Below are 12,312 nucleotides of genomic sequence, written 5' to 3' on the forward strand. Positions count from 1 at the left end.
AGTCTCTTACTCCTGAGCCCTGTCAAATGTGCAGGCAAAAGATTAGGGCCCCATGTAGGGTGATTCTAAAACCGGGAAACACAGCATAATAATTAGGGAGCTGTCTTGTTATGGTGGCACAAGCTGGGCACATATTGGCATATCTATTGAAAAATCCCATTTTCACTCTGCAATATCGAGTGCACACTAATTTATGCAAAACACCTACAGGGTTAACATGCTCACTACACCCCTAGGTGAATACCTTGAGGGGTGTAGTTTCCAAAATGGGGGTCACTTTTGCGGGGTTTCCACTGTTTTGGTCCCACAGGGGTTTTACAAATGCTACATAGCGACCAGAAACCAATCCAGCAAAATCTGTACTCCGAAAGCCAAATGGCACTCCTTCCATTCGGAGCCCTGCTGTGTGCCCAAAAATGAGTTTATAACCACATATGGGGTATTGCTATACTCGGAAAAATTGTTTAACAAATGTTGGGGTTCTTTTGCTGCTTTATTTTTTGAGAAAATGAAAAATTTTGAGCTAAAGCTACGTCTTATTGGAAAAAAAATTAAATTTTTATTTTCACTGCCCAATTCAAATAAAATCTATGAAACAGCTGTGGAGTCAACATGCTCACTACACCCCTAGACTAATTCCTCAAAGGGTTTAGTATCACAAATGGAGTCCCGTTTGGGTAGTTTCCACTGTACTGGTACCTTAGAGGCTTTGCAAAAGCGATATGGTGTCAAGAAACCAATCTAGCAAAATCTGTGCTCCAAAAGCCAAATGCCACTCCTTCTCTTCTGTTCCTTGCCGTGTGCCCAAACAGCAGTTTATGACCACATATGGGGTATTTCCGTACTCCAGAGAAGTTGCTTTACAAATGTTGGGGTTCGTTTTTTCCTTTATTTGTTGACAAAATTACAAATTTTGAGCAAAAGCTATGTCTTATTGAAGAAAAAGGATTGTTTTTATTTTCACCACCCAATTCTAATAAATTCTATGAAACACCTGGGGGGTCAAAATGCTAACTACACCCCTAGATGTATTCCTCAAGGGGTGTAGTTTCCTAAATGGAGTCACTTTTTGGGCGTTTTCATTGTTTTGTCCCCTCAGGGGCTCTGCAAATGTGACATGGCCTCCACAAACCATTCCTGCTAAATTTGAGCTCCAAAAGCCAAATTGCGCACATTCCCTTCTAAGCCCCGCCGTGTGTCCAAACAGCCGTTTATTACCACATATGGAGTACTGTTTTACTCTGAAGAAATTGCTTTACAAATTTTGCAGTGCTTTTTCTCCTTTAGTCGTTGTGGAAATGAAAAATAATTTGCTAAACCTACATTTTCTTTGAAAGAATGTAGATTTTCATTTTCACGGCCTACTTCCAATAATTTCTGCAAAAACCTGCGGCGTCATAATGCTAACTATACCCCTAGATAATTTCCTCATGGGGTGTAGGTTCGAAAATAGGGCCGCTTGTGTGGGGTTTCCACTGTTTTGGTCCCTCAGGGTCTTTGCAAATGCGACATGTCCTCCGAAAACCATTCCTGCTAAATTTGAGTTCCAAAAGCCAAATGGCGCACTTTCCCTTCTAAGCCCCGCCGTGTGTCCAAACAGCCGTTTATTACCACATATGGGGTATTGTTTTACTCAGGAGAAATTGGTTTACAAATTTTGTGGTGCTTTTTCTTCCTTAGTCCTTGTGGAATGAGAAAAAATTAGCTAAACCTACATTTTCTTTGAAAGAATGTAGATTTCCATTTTCACAGGCTACTTCCAATAATTTCTGCAATAAACCTGTGGAATCAAAATGCTCACTATACCCCTAGATAATTTCTTAAGGTGTGTAGTTTCCAAAATGGGGTCACTTTTGGGGGATTTCCACTGTTTTGGCACCGCAAGAGCCCTTCAAACCCGGCATGGTGCCTAAAATATATTCTAATAAAAAGGAGGCCCAAAATCCTCTAAGTGCTCCTTTGCTTCTGAGGCCAGTGCTTCAGTCCATTACCGCACTAGGGCCACATGTTGGATATTTCCTAAAACTGTAGAACCTGGGCAATAAATATTGAGTTGCGTTTCTCTGGTAAAACTTTGTGTTACAAAAAAAATTGATTAAAAATTAATTTCTGCAACAACAAAAAATGTCATTTGTACATTTCACCTCTACTTTGGTTTAATTCCTGAAGGGTTTTTAAAATGGGGTGACTTTTTGGAGGTTTCTAATATATAAGGCCCTAAAAGCCACTTCACATCTGAACTGCCCCCTCTAAAAATAGCCTTTTGAAATTTTCTTGAAAATGTGAGAAATTGCTGCTAAAGTTCTAAGCCTTGTAACGTCATAGAACATTAAAAGGATGTTCAAAAAATGATGTCAATCTAATGTAGACATATGGGGGATGTTAATTAGTGTCTATTTTGTGTGGTATAACTGCCTGTCTTACAAGTAGATACATTAAAATGTAGAAAAATGCAAATTTTTGCAATTTTTCGCTAAATGTTGCTGTTTTTCACATTTAAATACTGAATGTATCGAGCAAATTTTGCCAGTAACATAAAGTTCAATGTGTCACGAGAAAACAATCTCAGAATCGCTTGGATAGGTTAAAACATTCCGAAGTTATTACCACATAAAGTGAAACATGTCAGATTTGAAAAATGAGGCTCTGTCAGGAAGGTCAAAAGTGGCTAAAGAGGGAAGGGGTTAAAAACGGATGGTAAAAACTGATGACAACTAACAACAACCGATGACAACTGATGGTCTTGTAGAAAACATTTTTGAAAAGCCTGATTGCAACTGATTCATTTTTGCATCAGTTGTAATTACTCGAGGGACAAAAAAGCTGATGCTGATGCAACTGATATATGTGAACGTACCCTAAGTCTGAAACATTTTTATAGCACTTATCGCTGTATGTACTGTATGTGCATCTATTTATACTTACACATACGCTGATAACTGCAATATAAATATTTTAGGCAGCGCTTTTAGTCAGAGCCGTGAGATTTTGCTGCTCTCACACTGTTTTTTCCCGCCAGAAGGCCGAATGCCTTGCTACCTATAAAGCATTTTTTTAAATTATATTTAGAAAATGTATTTATTTATTTGTCTTGGGGATAATGGTTTATTAAATAAAACAGATAGACTAATCGTGGCAAGAAGTACTATAAGGCTGGGTTCTCGCGACCTATTTTCAGGCGTAAACGTGGCGTTTTACTCCTCGAATTACGCCTGAAAACACGGCTCCAATACGTCGGCAAACATCTGCCCATTCATTTCAATGGGTTTGCCAATGTACTGTGAAGACGACCTGTAATATAACGCGTCGCTGTAAAAAGACGGCGCGTAAAATAACAGCGTCGTCAAAGAAGTGCAGGACACTACTTGGGACGTAATTTGAGCCGTTTTTCATTGACTTCAATGAAAAACAGCTCCAAATTACGGCCGTAATTGACGCCTCGCAAAACGCGAATACGAGCAATTACGTCTGACATGCAGGAGCTGTTTTCTCCTGAAAACAGCTCCGTAATTTCAGCCGTAATTGTCGTTATCGTGTGCACATACCCTAAGTCTTGGTGTAAGAGAAAAGAGTTTGGGTTCCTAGAGAACTGGCCCGGCTTTTCATTGGAGTACAAAATATATTCTACAGCTGATTTGCATTCCTGCACGCAGTGCCATCAACAAAAATCGATCCTGTACTGTGAGATGGAACTGGAAATAATCAGTTTCCTGTCAGTAAATATCTCTGAGTGTTCATATTGCGTGGTGTTTCCAAGTGCAGAAGCCACCACTTCTGCATTTGGCAGGGCGCTAGGGAACCCATGATGTCCTTAATGACATCACAGTGGTTTACTGTCCAAAGATGAATCGCATGCGACCTGCATCTGTTACTATTGAATCACTATTATCAGGGATCAGTATATGGGGATAGCAGGGAATACATATACAGTATGATGTGTTTTCCATGCTAATCTGTACCCCAAAGTAAAAATTAAATAAAGGAATACATACATACCTCCCAACTTTTAAGTATCGTAAAGAGGAACAACCGAAAAAAGGCAATTATTTTCCTTTTAAGCTACACCTCTAACCCCACGAAATCCCCGCCCATACACCCCCGGTTCAGCCCACACAGTATCATGCTCCCATATTACCTCCCCTCTGTATATGCCCCACACATTATAATGCCCCCATAGCTGCCCCCACATAGTATAATGCCCCATAGTAACTCCTACAGAGTATAATGCCAAATAGCTTCCCCCATACAGTATAATGCCCCCATAGATGAACCCATACAGTATAATGCCCACACAGATGCCCCCATGCAGTATAATGCCCGTAAAGTTGCCCCATACAGTATAATGCCCCCACAGCTGCCCCATACAGTATAATGCCCCCATACATTATAATGTATCCAAAGCTGCCCCCATAGAGTATAATGCCCCCTTAGCAGCCACTGATCAGGTATTGATGGCATATCCTGAGGATAGGTCATTCATTTCTTATGACTGGACAACCCCTTTAACCCCTTGGCGCATAATCACATACATGAATGGCATAGAATGCAGCCATTAGCACATTCCGCGTTGCATGTACGTGTTTGTGATCATGCGGGCACAGAAGTTGTGCCTGCATAATCACCAAGGGAGCTCCCACTGCAACAGCTAGGATTGGAGAAACCTCCAATGCCTGCCGATTAACCCTTAAACGCCATGGTTAATAGCAACCGCGACTTTTAAATTGTTTGACAGAGGGAGGAAGAGTGGGCAACAATTGCCAAGTCAAGATGTTCCATGCTGATAGACTCCTACCCAAAAAGACTGAATGCTGCCATAAAGTCAAAGGGTAATTCAACAAAGTATTAGTTTAAGGGTATGTGTACACGACCTCTTTTCAGACTTAATGGAGGCGTTTTACGCCTCGAATTACGCCTGAAAAGACGGCTCCAATACGTCGGCAAACATCTGCCCATTGCTTGCAATGGGTCTTACGATGTTCTGTGCAGACGAGTTGTCATTTTACGCGTCGCTGTCAAAAGACGGCGCATAAAATTACGCCCGTGGCAAAGAAGTGCAGGACACTTCTTGGGACGTAATTGGAGCCGTTTTTCATTGACTCCAATGAAAAACAGCTCCAATTACGTCCGTAAAAGACACCGCGAAAAAACGCGTGCACTTGTCAAAACGTCTGAAATTCAGGAGCTGTTTTTTGTTTGAAAGTTCTGAAATGATTCGTCTTGGATTGATTTTGTAACACGACAAAAACCTGGCATTTTAACAGGGGGGGGGGGGGTGTAGATTTTTTATTTCCACTGTATATGAAATCAGCAGATCGCATGGCACAAACAATGACATTACCAAGAACTAGACGTTCCTGAAAACTTGATGAAAAGACAAGAAGAAAATTGGTCTGGGACTAATAAAAAAAATATATATATAAAGTTAAATAAAGTTTATTAAAAAAAAAAATAATAAAACCACTTTTTGCCATAAAACGTGGTTTTATTTACTACAAAAAAATAAAAAAAAACACACACACACACATATATAATATCATCAACGTAACGACAAGAGTAATAAAGCTAGTCCATTAATTAAACCACCGGATGAACGCGGTACAAAAAAACACAAAATAAACAAATGGCAAAAATGCTTTTTTTTTCCATGCGCCCCACCAAAATTTTTTATAAAATATTAATCAATAAGTCCCATGTACCCCAAAATGATACCAATGAAAACTACATCTCGTCCAACAAAAAATAAGCCCACACATGGCTACATCGATGGACAAAATAAAAAGGTACGGCTCTTGGAAAGCGGCAATGCAAAAACAAATAATTTTTGTTTAAAAGATTTTTAATCGTGCAAAAGTAGTAAAACTTAAAAAAACCTAGACATATGTGGTATCGCCGTAATCGTACTGACCCATAGAATCAAATTAACATGTTATTAACACTGTATAGTGAACGGCATAAATTTAAAACGCGAAAAACAATGCTGGAATAACTGGGGTTTTTTTCAATTCCATCCCTAAAAAATTAATAAAAGATAAGCAATAGAATATATACACCCACAAATGCAATTAAAAAATACCACTCGTCTCGCATGTTGACATAAAAATAAGAAATTTATGACTCCTGGAATGCGGGGAGGAAAAAATTAAAACTAATGATTGGTCATTAAGGGCCTGTTCACATCACCTTTGCCCTTCCGTTGAGGCATCCGTTGGAGGTTTCCATTGGGTTAACCCCTCAACGGAAAGGCAAATGGAGACCTAAGCTTCCGTTTCCCTCACCATTGATATAAATGGTGACGGAAACCTAGCTAATGGTTTCTGTCTGTTACCCTTGTGACAGGTGTAACATCCGGTGTTACAGGTGTAACGTCGCAGACTCCTATCATCCTGCACATGTCTTCCTCCCCAGAGATGCCAGCACATGCGGCTGTCCTGTCCTGCAGTGACTACTAGGGTGCGTGCTCGAGCTCATTCCTGGCCTTAATGAGCCAGAGCACACACATGTTTTAGATTGAATGATTGCTCCCATGATCACCCTGGACTATAAGCTGCCCCTTCCTTAATTTCCTGAGCCCGATTTGTGTTACCTATGTTAGTCTTTGCAAATGGTCCCTTAGTGTTTTCCAGTTCCCAGTGTTCCCATACCTGCTACCTGTATCCTGTATCCCGTGCTACCTTGTTCCTGTGCCTTAAAGAGTTGGAGTCATGTTGTACCACCGATCTGTCTCCTGTGTTACACCACGCCTGGTGTCTGCTGCCAAGGTTCCATCTGAGCCTAGTCATCACTACTGTCTGAACCACCACAGGTACCCTTGCTTGAACTATAGACTTTACTTTGTACTCTGTATTGGCCAGCTGCTATACCGCTATGGCGGTATTGCCCAGTCGGTCCACACACCCACAGATCGTGACAACAGGGTTCCATATTTCCTGACGGAACCAAAAGCGCAGTCGACTGACTATTGATTACATTGTCACAATGGTGATAGACGGACAACACTAGCTAGGTTTCCATCACCATTGAGTTCAATGGTGAGGAAAACGGAAGCTGAGGTTTCCGTTTGCTTTCTGTTGAGGGGTTAACCCGACGGAAACCTCTGATAGAACCCCTCAACGAAACACAGACGGTGATGTGAACACAGTCTAAGGCCAACACAGGCCTGATCCTTGAGGGGTTAAGGACTCTACACCAGTTTTCTAAAGTTTTGCAACTTTAATATTTGTACACTATCTCCAGCACTATTATTGAAAAGTGGGTAGGGCATAATTAAAGGGGCATAGCCTTCTGCGGCCCATCAAATTTACTCTTATTTATGCCACAAGTTGGTGTAAATTATAGTGGAAATCTACACCAGCTTGTACCTGCCATAGATTTACCTTTCAGGCGCACGGACGGGCTGAGATTTGCCTAACTTAATAAGAGGTGTGTGCCAGTCTTAATAAATCTCCCCCCTCATGTGCTGGCTGGCTTCTGTTGTTGTTGTTTTCAAATAATTAGGCCAAACAACTAGCATATTTGCATTGATAAATCCTGCCCAATGAGTTGCAACAAAAATTATGCTTTTTTTAGTTGCATTGTGGGATTTCTTAAAATTTTGTTCAATAAAAGGTAACATCTGGCCACTGGAGTAGACTCAGGGCCGTACGTGTGAATGTAACCTAATCCTTCTATATGAATAAGTAATGCAGTCTGTGAAAGTGATTAAAATATTTTTATTGGTTCCATTTTGTGTAGACTCCATTTTGTATATCTGGCATCCACCTTGTATTCCAAAGAATCCATTTAGTGATTAAGAAGTCATCTGTTGCTTTAAGGAAAGTATAATTATGCTGGAATTATATGACACTCTGTCCTTCTCTGAATTCTTATCTGAGCCTGCTACAAGAGATGTGTGTCGACCTTGGGGTTGCAATTCTTTCATTGTAAGTGAAACAAAATAAGATAAGAATTCATTCTGGCCTGGGAATATGGACACTGCTTGTGGCAGGTGCAGAAATGGCGTAAAGTTTCATGAGAGAGAACAGGGCAAGAGATAACATTGTATTCTTGCTTGAAAAATGGTTTTGTTCAAATTGCAGGTGTTAACCTGATGTAAGCATTTCATTCAGAATTATCATTTTAGATTTAAAATGTATTGTATGTCTGTGATTGGCTCAATATGAAATATTCTCATTGTATGCTATTGGCTGAACCAGAGTCATTGTCACATTGTAAACCATTGGTTTAAATCAAATCCACTCCATTTTCTATATATTATTGTAATGAGATTTTGGCAAAAAACTCAGAGGAGTATTTTTGGGTATCCAAAGCAGTGTCTCTGTGTCTCTTACTTCTCTCCGATAAATCTATATAAACTTATGGATTTGGAGCTGGATAAGTTTCCTGAGTGAGTGTCAGTCTAAAACTTCAGTGTAATATATATTTTGGCCATTATTACGTCAACACAGTCATATTTCATTTGGAAGTGTAAACTTAATATAAACGTCAAATGTGCTCACCATCAAATGCCATCAGTGCTTCAGTAGTGCAGAGAATTTTATGGGTAACCATTATGGCTTGTTTAAATTTCAGATTTGTTTCTCTTGGAGAGAAAAAAAAGAGAGATAATATGGTTATTGTCAGACATGATGTCATCATCTGTTCAAAAGAAAAAGCATTACACCTACAACTAATGTATGCTGGATGCAAAGTAGGCAAGAGGAAATCCAGCAATAACGCAACTATAGGGGTCACAGCAGTTGCAGTTGCGACCGGGCCCGATAGCTTAGAGAGCTACAGGATCGCCTGCCACATCAAACTTTTCAGGCTTAGTGACCTTGTTAGCACAGGGCATCTGAGGCACATGGCCCTAATTTTGACCTAATGCCCCAGATCTGGTATCTGATTCATTTAAGGGGTCATATCTGGGGTCTGTATTAGATTAGTGGGTCTGGTTTGGAGTCAGATACATTTATTGGGTCTGGTCTGGGGTTTGAATAATTTAAGAGTTAGGGTATGTTCACACGGCCTATTTACGGACGTAAATCGGGCGTTTTTGCCCCGAATTACGCCCGAAAATAGCGCCTCAATAGCGCTGACAAACATCTGCCCATTGAAAGCAATGGGCAGACGTTTGTCTGTTCACACGAGGCGTATATTTACGCGCCGCTGTCAAATGACGGCGCGCAAATAGACGCCCGCGTCAAAGAAGTGACCTGTCACTTCTTTGGCCGTAATTGGAGCCGCTATTCATTGACTCCAATGAATAGCAGCGCTAATTACGGCCGTAATTGACGCGGCGTTCAAGCGCCTGCACATGCCGGTACGGCTGAAATTACGGGGATGTTTTCAGGCTGAAACATCCCCGTAATTTCAGCCGTTACGGACCCCCGCCGTGTGAACATACCCTTATGGTCTGGCCTGGACTGAATTTATTTGTGCTTCTACAGAGGCTGGGGATGGCTGTTAAAGCAGGAGGACAAAGATGACTTGGCAGCAAACTCTGCAGTCTTCATGGTGGTCTAAACCAGATGCAGAAGAAAGGGTAAGAGAACAACTCTAATCAAAGAAGATGTCACCTGTGAGTCACTGCATTTATAGATCAGCTGTCACCTTTCTTGACATGTCTGTTATTCTAAATCCTTTTATTACCCAAGAAATTGTCAGGGATCCTTACTATGTATATTGTTTGCAAAAATATTATCCTTGCATATATATATATATATATATATATATCAGTATATTACACAAAGAAATCTAATCTATGGAACAATGGAGGCTGTATGAGGGACACGCCTATGGAGCACGTCCCACATCTCAAGGGAGGAAACTTGTGATTCTTTCTTTGTTCAATAGAGTTTAGTTCTTACTTCCTACTTCACTGAGAAAGGATGTCTACCACCATTTGTCTGTCTGGTACATATCTTCCATGCATGCCCTCAGTTTCCAATTTACAGAGGTGTCTATTCGGTGTGGAATAACAGGGAGAAGGAAGTTTAAACCTGACAAAATAACAATTCTGGATTATCTTTTCTTAGAACTCTGTGTTGTAACATCCCTCTGTTGTCCCTCCTGGAACTGTAAGGCCTGGCCTATATTGAAAATATTAGGTCAATAAGGCCTGACCTACATTAAGACTTTTTGTAATGCAACTAATAAATTTTACCTTAGAGCTACAGCTGTCTTGGGGGCTGCAGCTGTCCAATCAGTAGTGCTACAAAAAGTCTCCATGTAGCCCAGGCCTAATTGACCTAACTGAGTGTTACTATTCCCCTTGTCAATAGGATGTATCCCTACACAGTCTGTGCGACCTGTGCGAGTGCACATGGCGCTGCAGCCTCCCAGCATGTAGGGGGCGCCACTGTGAAGGCCGTTTGAGCTCTGTTCTCTGCTTCTCATTATACACACGGAGGATGCAGAGACAGCAAGAACAGAGGGGGAAGCTCCACCCGCAACCCATCCTGCAAGAAACCTGTGCAAGGAGAGATGGTAAGTGACTATTTGTGTACATTCGTGTCTGTTTGTATATGTTTCAATGTGTGTGTGTGTGTGTGTGTGTGTGTGTGTCTGCCTGCCTGTGTGGGTATAGTTATCAGAGTGTGATATCTGTGGTGTTACATAGGACTGCAGGTAACACTACTATATTATCTGTACTCAGAGAGTTATCGCTGTGTGTTATATGTGGTGTTACATAGGACTGCAGGTAATACTACTACATCATCTGTACTCAGAGAGTTATCACTATGTTATCTGTGTTGTTACATAGATAATGATGTAGTATATTTTATAGTCCTACCTATTATATATGGGTCTGTGTGTATGTGTAAGTATATGTGTCTCTGTGCATGTATATATGTGTCTGTATGTATATATATATATATATATATATATATATATATATATATATATATATATATATATATATACACACACACACACGTGTGTGTGTATATATATATATATATATACACACACGTGTGTGTGTATATATATATATATATACACACACGTGTGTGTGTGTGTGTGTGTGTATGTATGTATATATATTTCCCTGTATGCTTAAATATGTATTTATGTATCTACAGGATATATGTTCCCGTATGTGTGTGTCTATATATGTGGTTAATTTTTAATTTGTGGAGGGCAGCAATAGAGGCATGGTAACACCAGGTTGTCAATTTATTCATATATTTCTAGGAGGAATAGGACAAAGTTCTAAGAAAAAATGCTCTAGTGTGGTTTTTTCATATCATTAGCGATGACAGATCCTTTTTAATGGTTATGTATTCTACCTGTGACTGTTTCTGATCAGTGCTGTATTCTCTTGTACAGTCTGCAGCGTGATAATAGTCTGATAATTCTGTAGTGTGCAAATTGTATCTGACCACCTAATAGTCACTGTATGGCTGTAGTGTACACTTGTCTCTAACTGATAAAGTAAGTGCACGTCTGTCCTTTACTGTATGATTAGGTGTTTCTATATTCCACTTTTTCTAATTGTGTTGCTGTGTGGTTTACATATTTAAGGCAATTGCAAAGGAAGTAAAGTAAAAAAATTTGCGGCTACTATTCTACCCCGCCCCAATGATTGAATCCTGCATCCGCTTCTGCTTGTGCAGTATGTCATTGTTAATATTTTAACCAAGTTTGTTGCACAAAGGGTTACCAGTGAAGGGATTGAGCAGAGGAGAGAGGCAGATGTGTAACAGGTTGAGAGGTGTATTAATCCGGCAGCAGATATGATGGTGGAACATAGATGGAGGGGTGTAAGCAGTGGCGGATCATCATTAGGGCGGTTCGGGCAGGCAAACAGCACATGACCGCACAGACCCCTTCATGCCTGGTGGCGTCGCTAGCACCGGAGGGGGCCCCGGGGCCAGGGCCGCACCTGTCATGAGGCGAGGTGAGCTTCTGTCCGACTCCCAGCTATTAGCAGCCGTGGACTGTGCTGCTATCTTACATTTCCCTGTGCTGCTTTAGAAGCTCCCCCTCCGGCCCCCCTTCCCTGCTCTACACACCACTCCTCCTCCTGCTGTTGTTACCAGTCGGGACGTGAGGGTGAGGGGAGACTGTCGGCGGGCTCTGTGTCGGGCTGTGAGCTAGAGAAATGCTGAGTGAAGGCTCCCACCCCATCAACCTGCTAAACGCCCTTCACAAATATCCTACATAAAAGAAAAGTGTATGTGTGTTTACAATGTGTACTTTATATGTGTATAATGTGCATATTCATGTGTGTCTGTGATGTGTACGTGTGTGTGTGTCTATATATATATATAGTGTGTGTAAGTGTGTGTGTGTGTGTGTGTGTGTGTATGTATGTATATTGTGACAACCTGG

At 40.9% G+C, this 12,312-nt stretch overlaps 1 protein-coding gene across 1 annotated transcript in view; it reads right to left on the bottom strand.

Moving 5' to 3' along the window:
• The window catches only part of ATP8B3 (ATPase phospholipid transporting 8B3), a 761,685-nt gene that overhangs the window by 617,780 nt on the left and 131,593 nt on the right, over positions 1-12,312 (bottom strand). Inside the window, exon 8 of the mRNA XM_075852305.1 lies at positions 8,496-8,578. Coding sequence (XP_075708420.1) covers positions 8,496-8,578 — 83 coding nt within the window. The remainder of the gene's footprint in view (positions 1-8,495; positions 8,579-12,312) is intronic.

This window comes from Rhinoderma darwinii, chromosome 1 (genome assembly GCF_050947455.1).
Source record: "Rhinoderma darwinii isolate aRhiDar2 chromosome 1, aRhiDar2.hap1, whole genome shotgun sequence".
Classification (NCBI taxonomy): domain Eukaryota; kingdom Metazoa; phylum Chordata; class Amphibia; order Anura; family Rhinodermatidae; genus Rhinoderma; species Rhinoderma darwinii.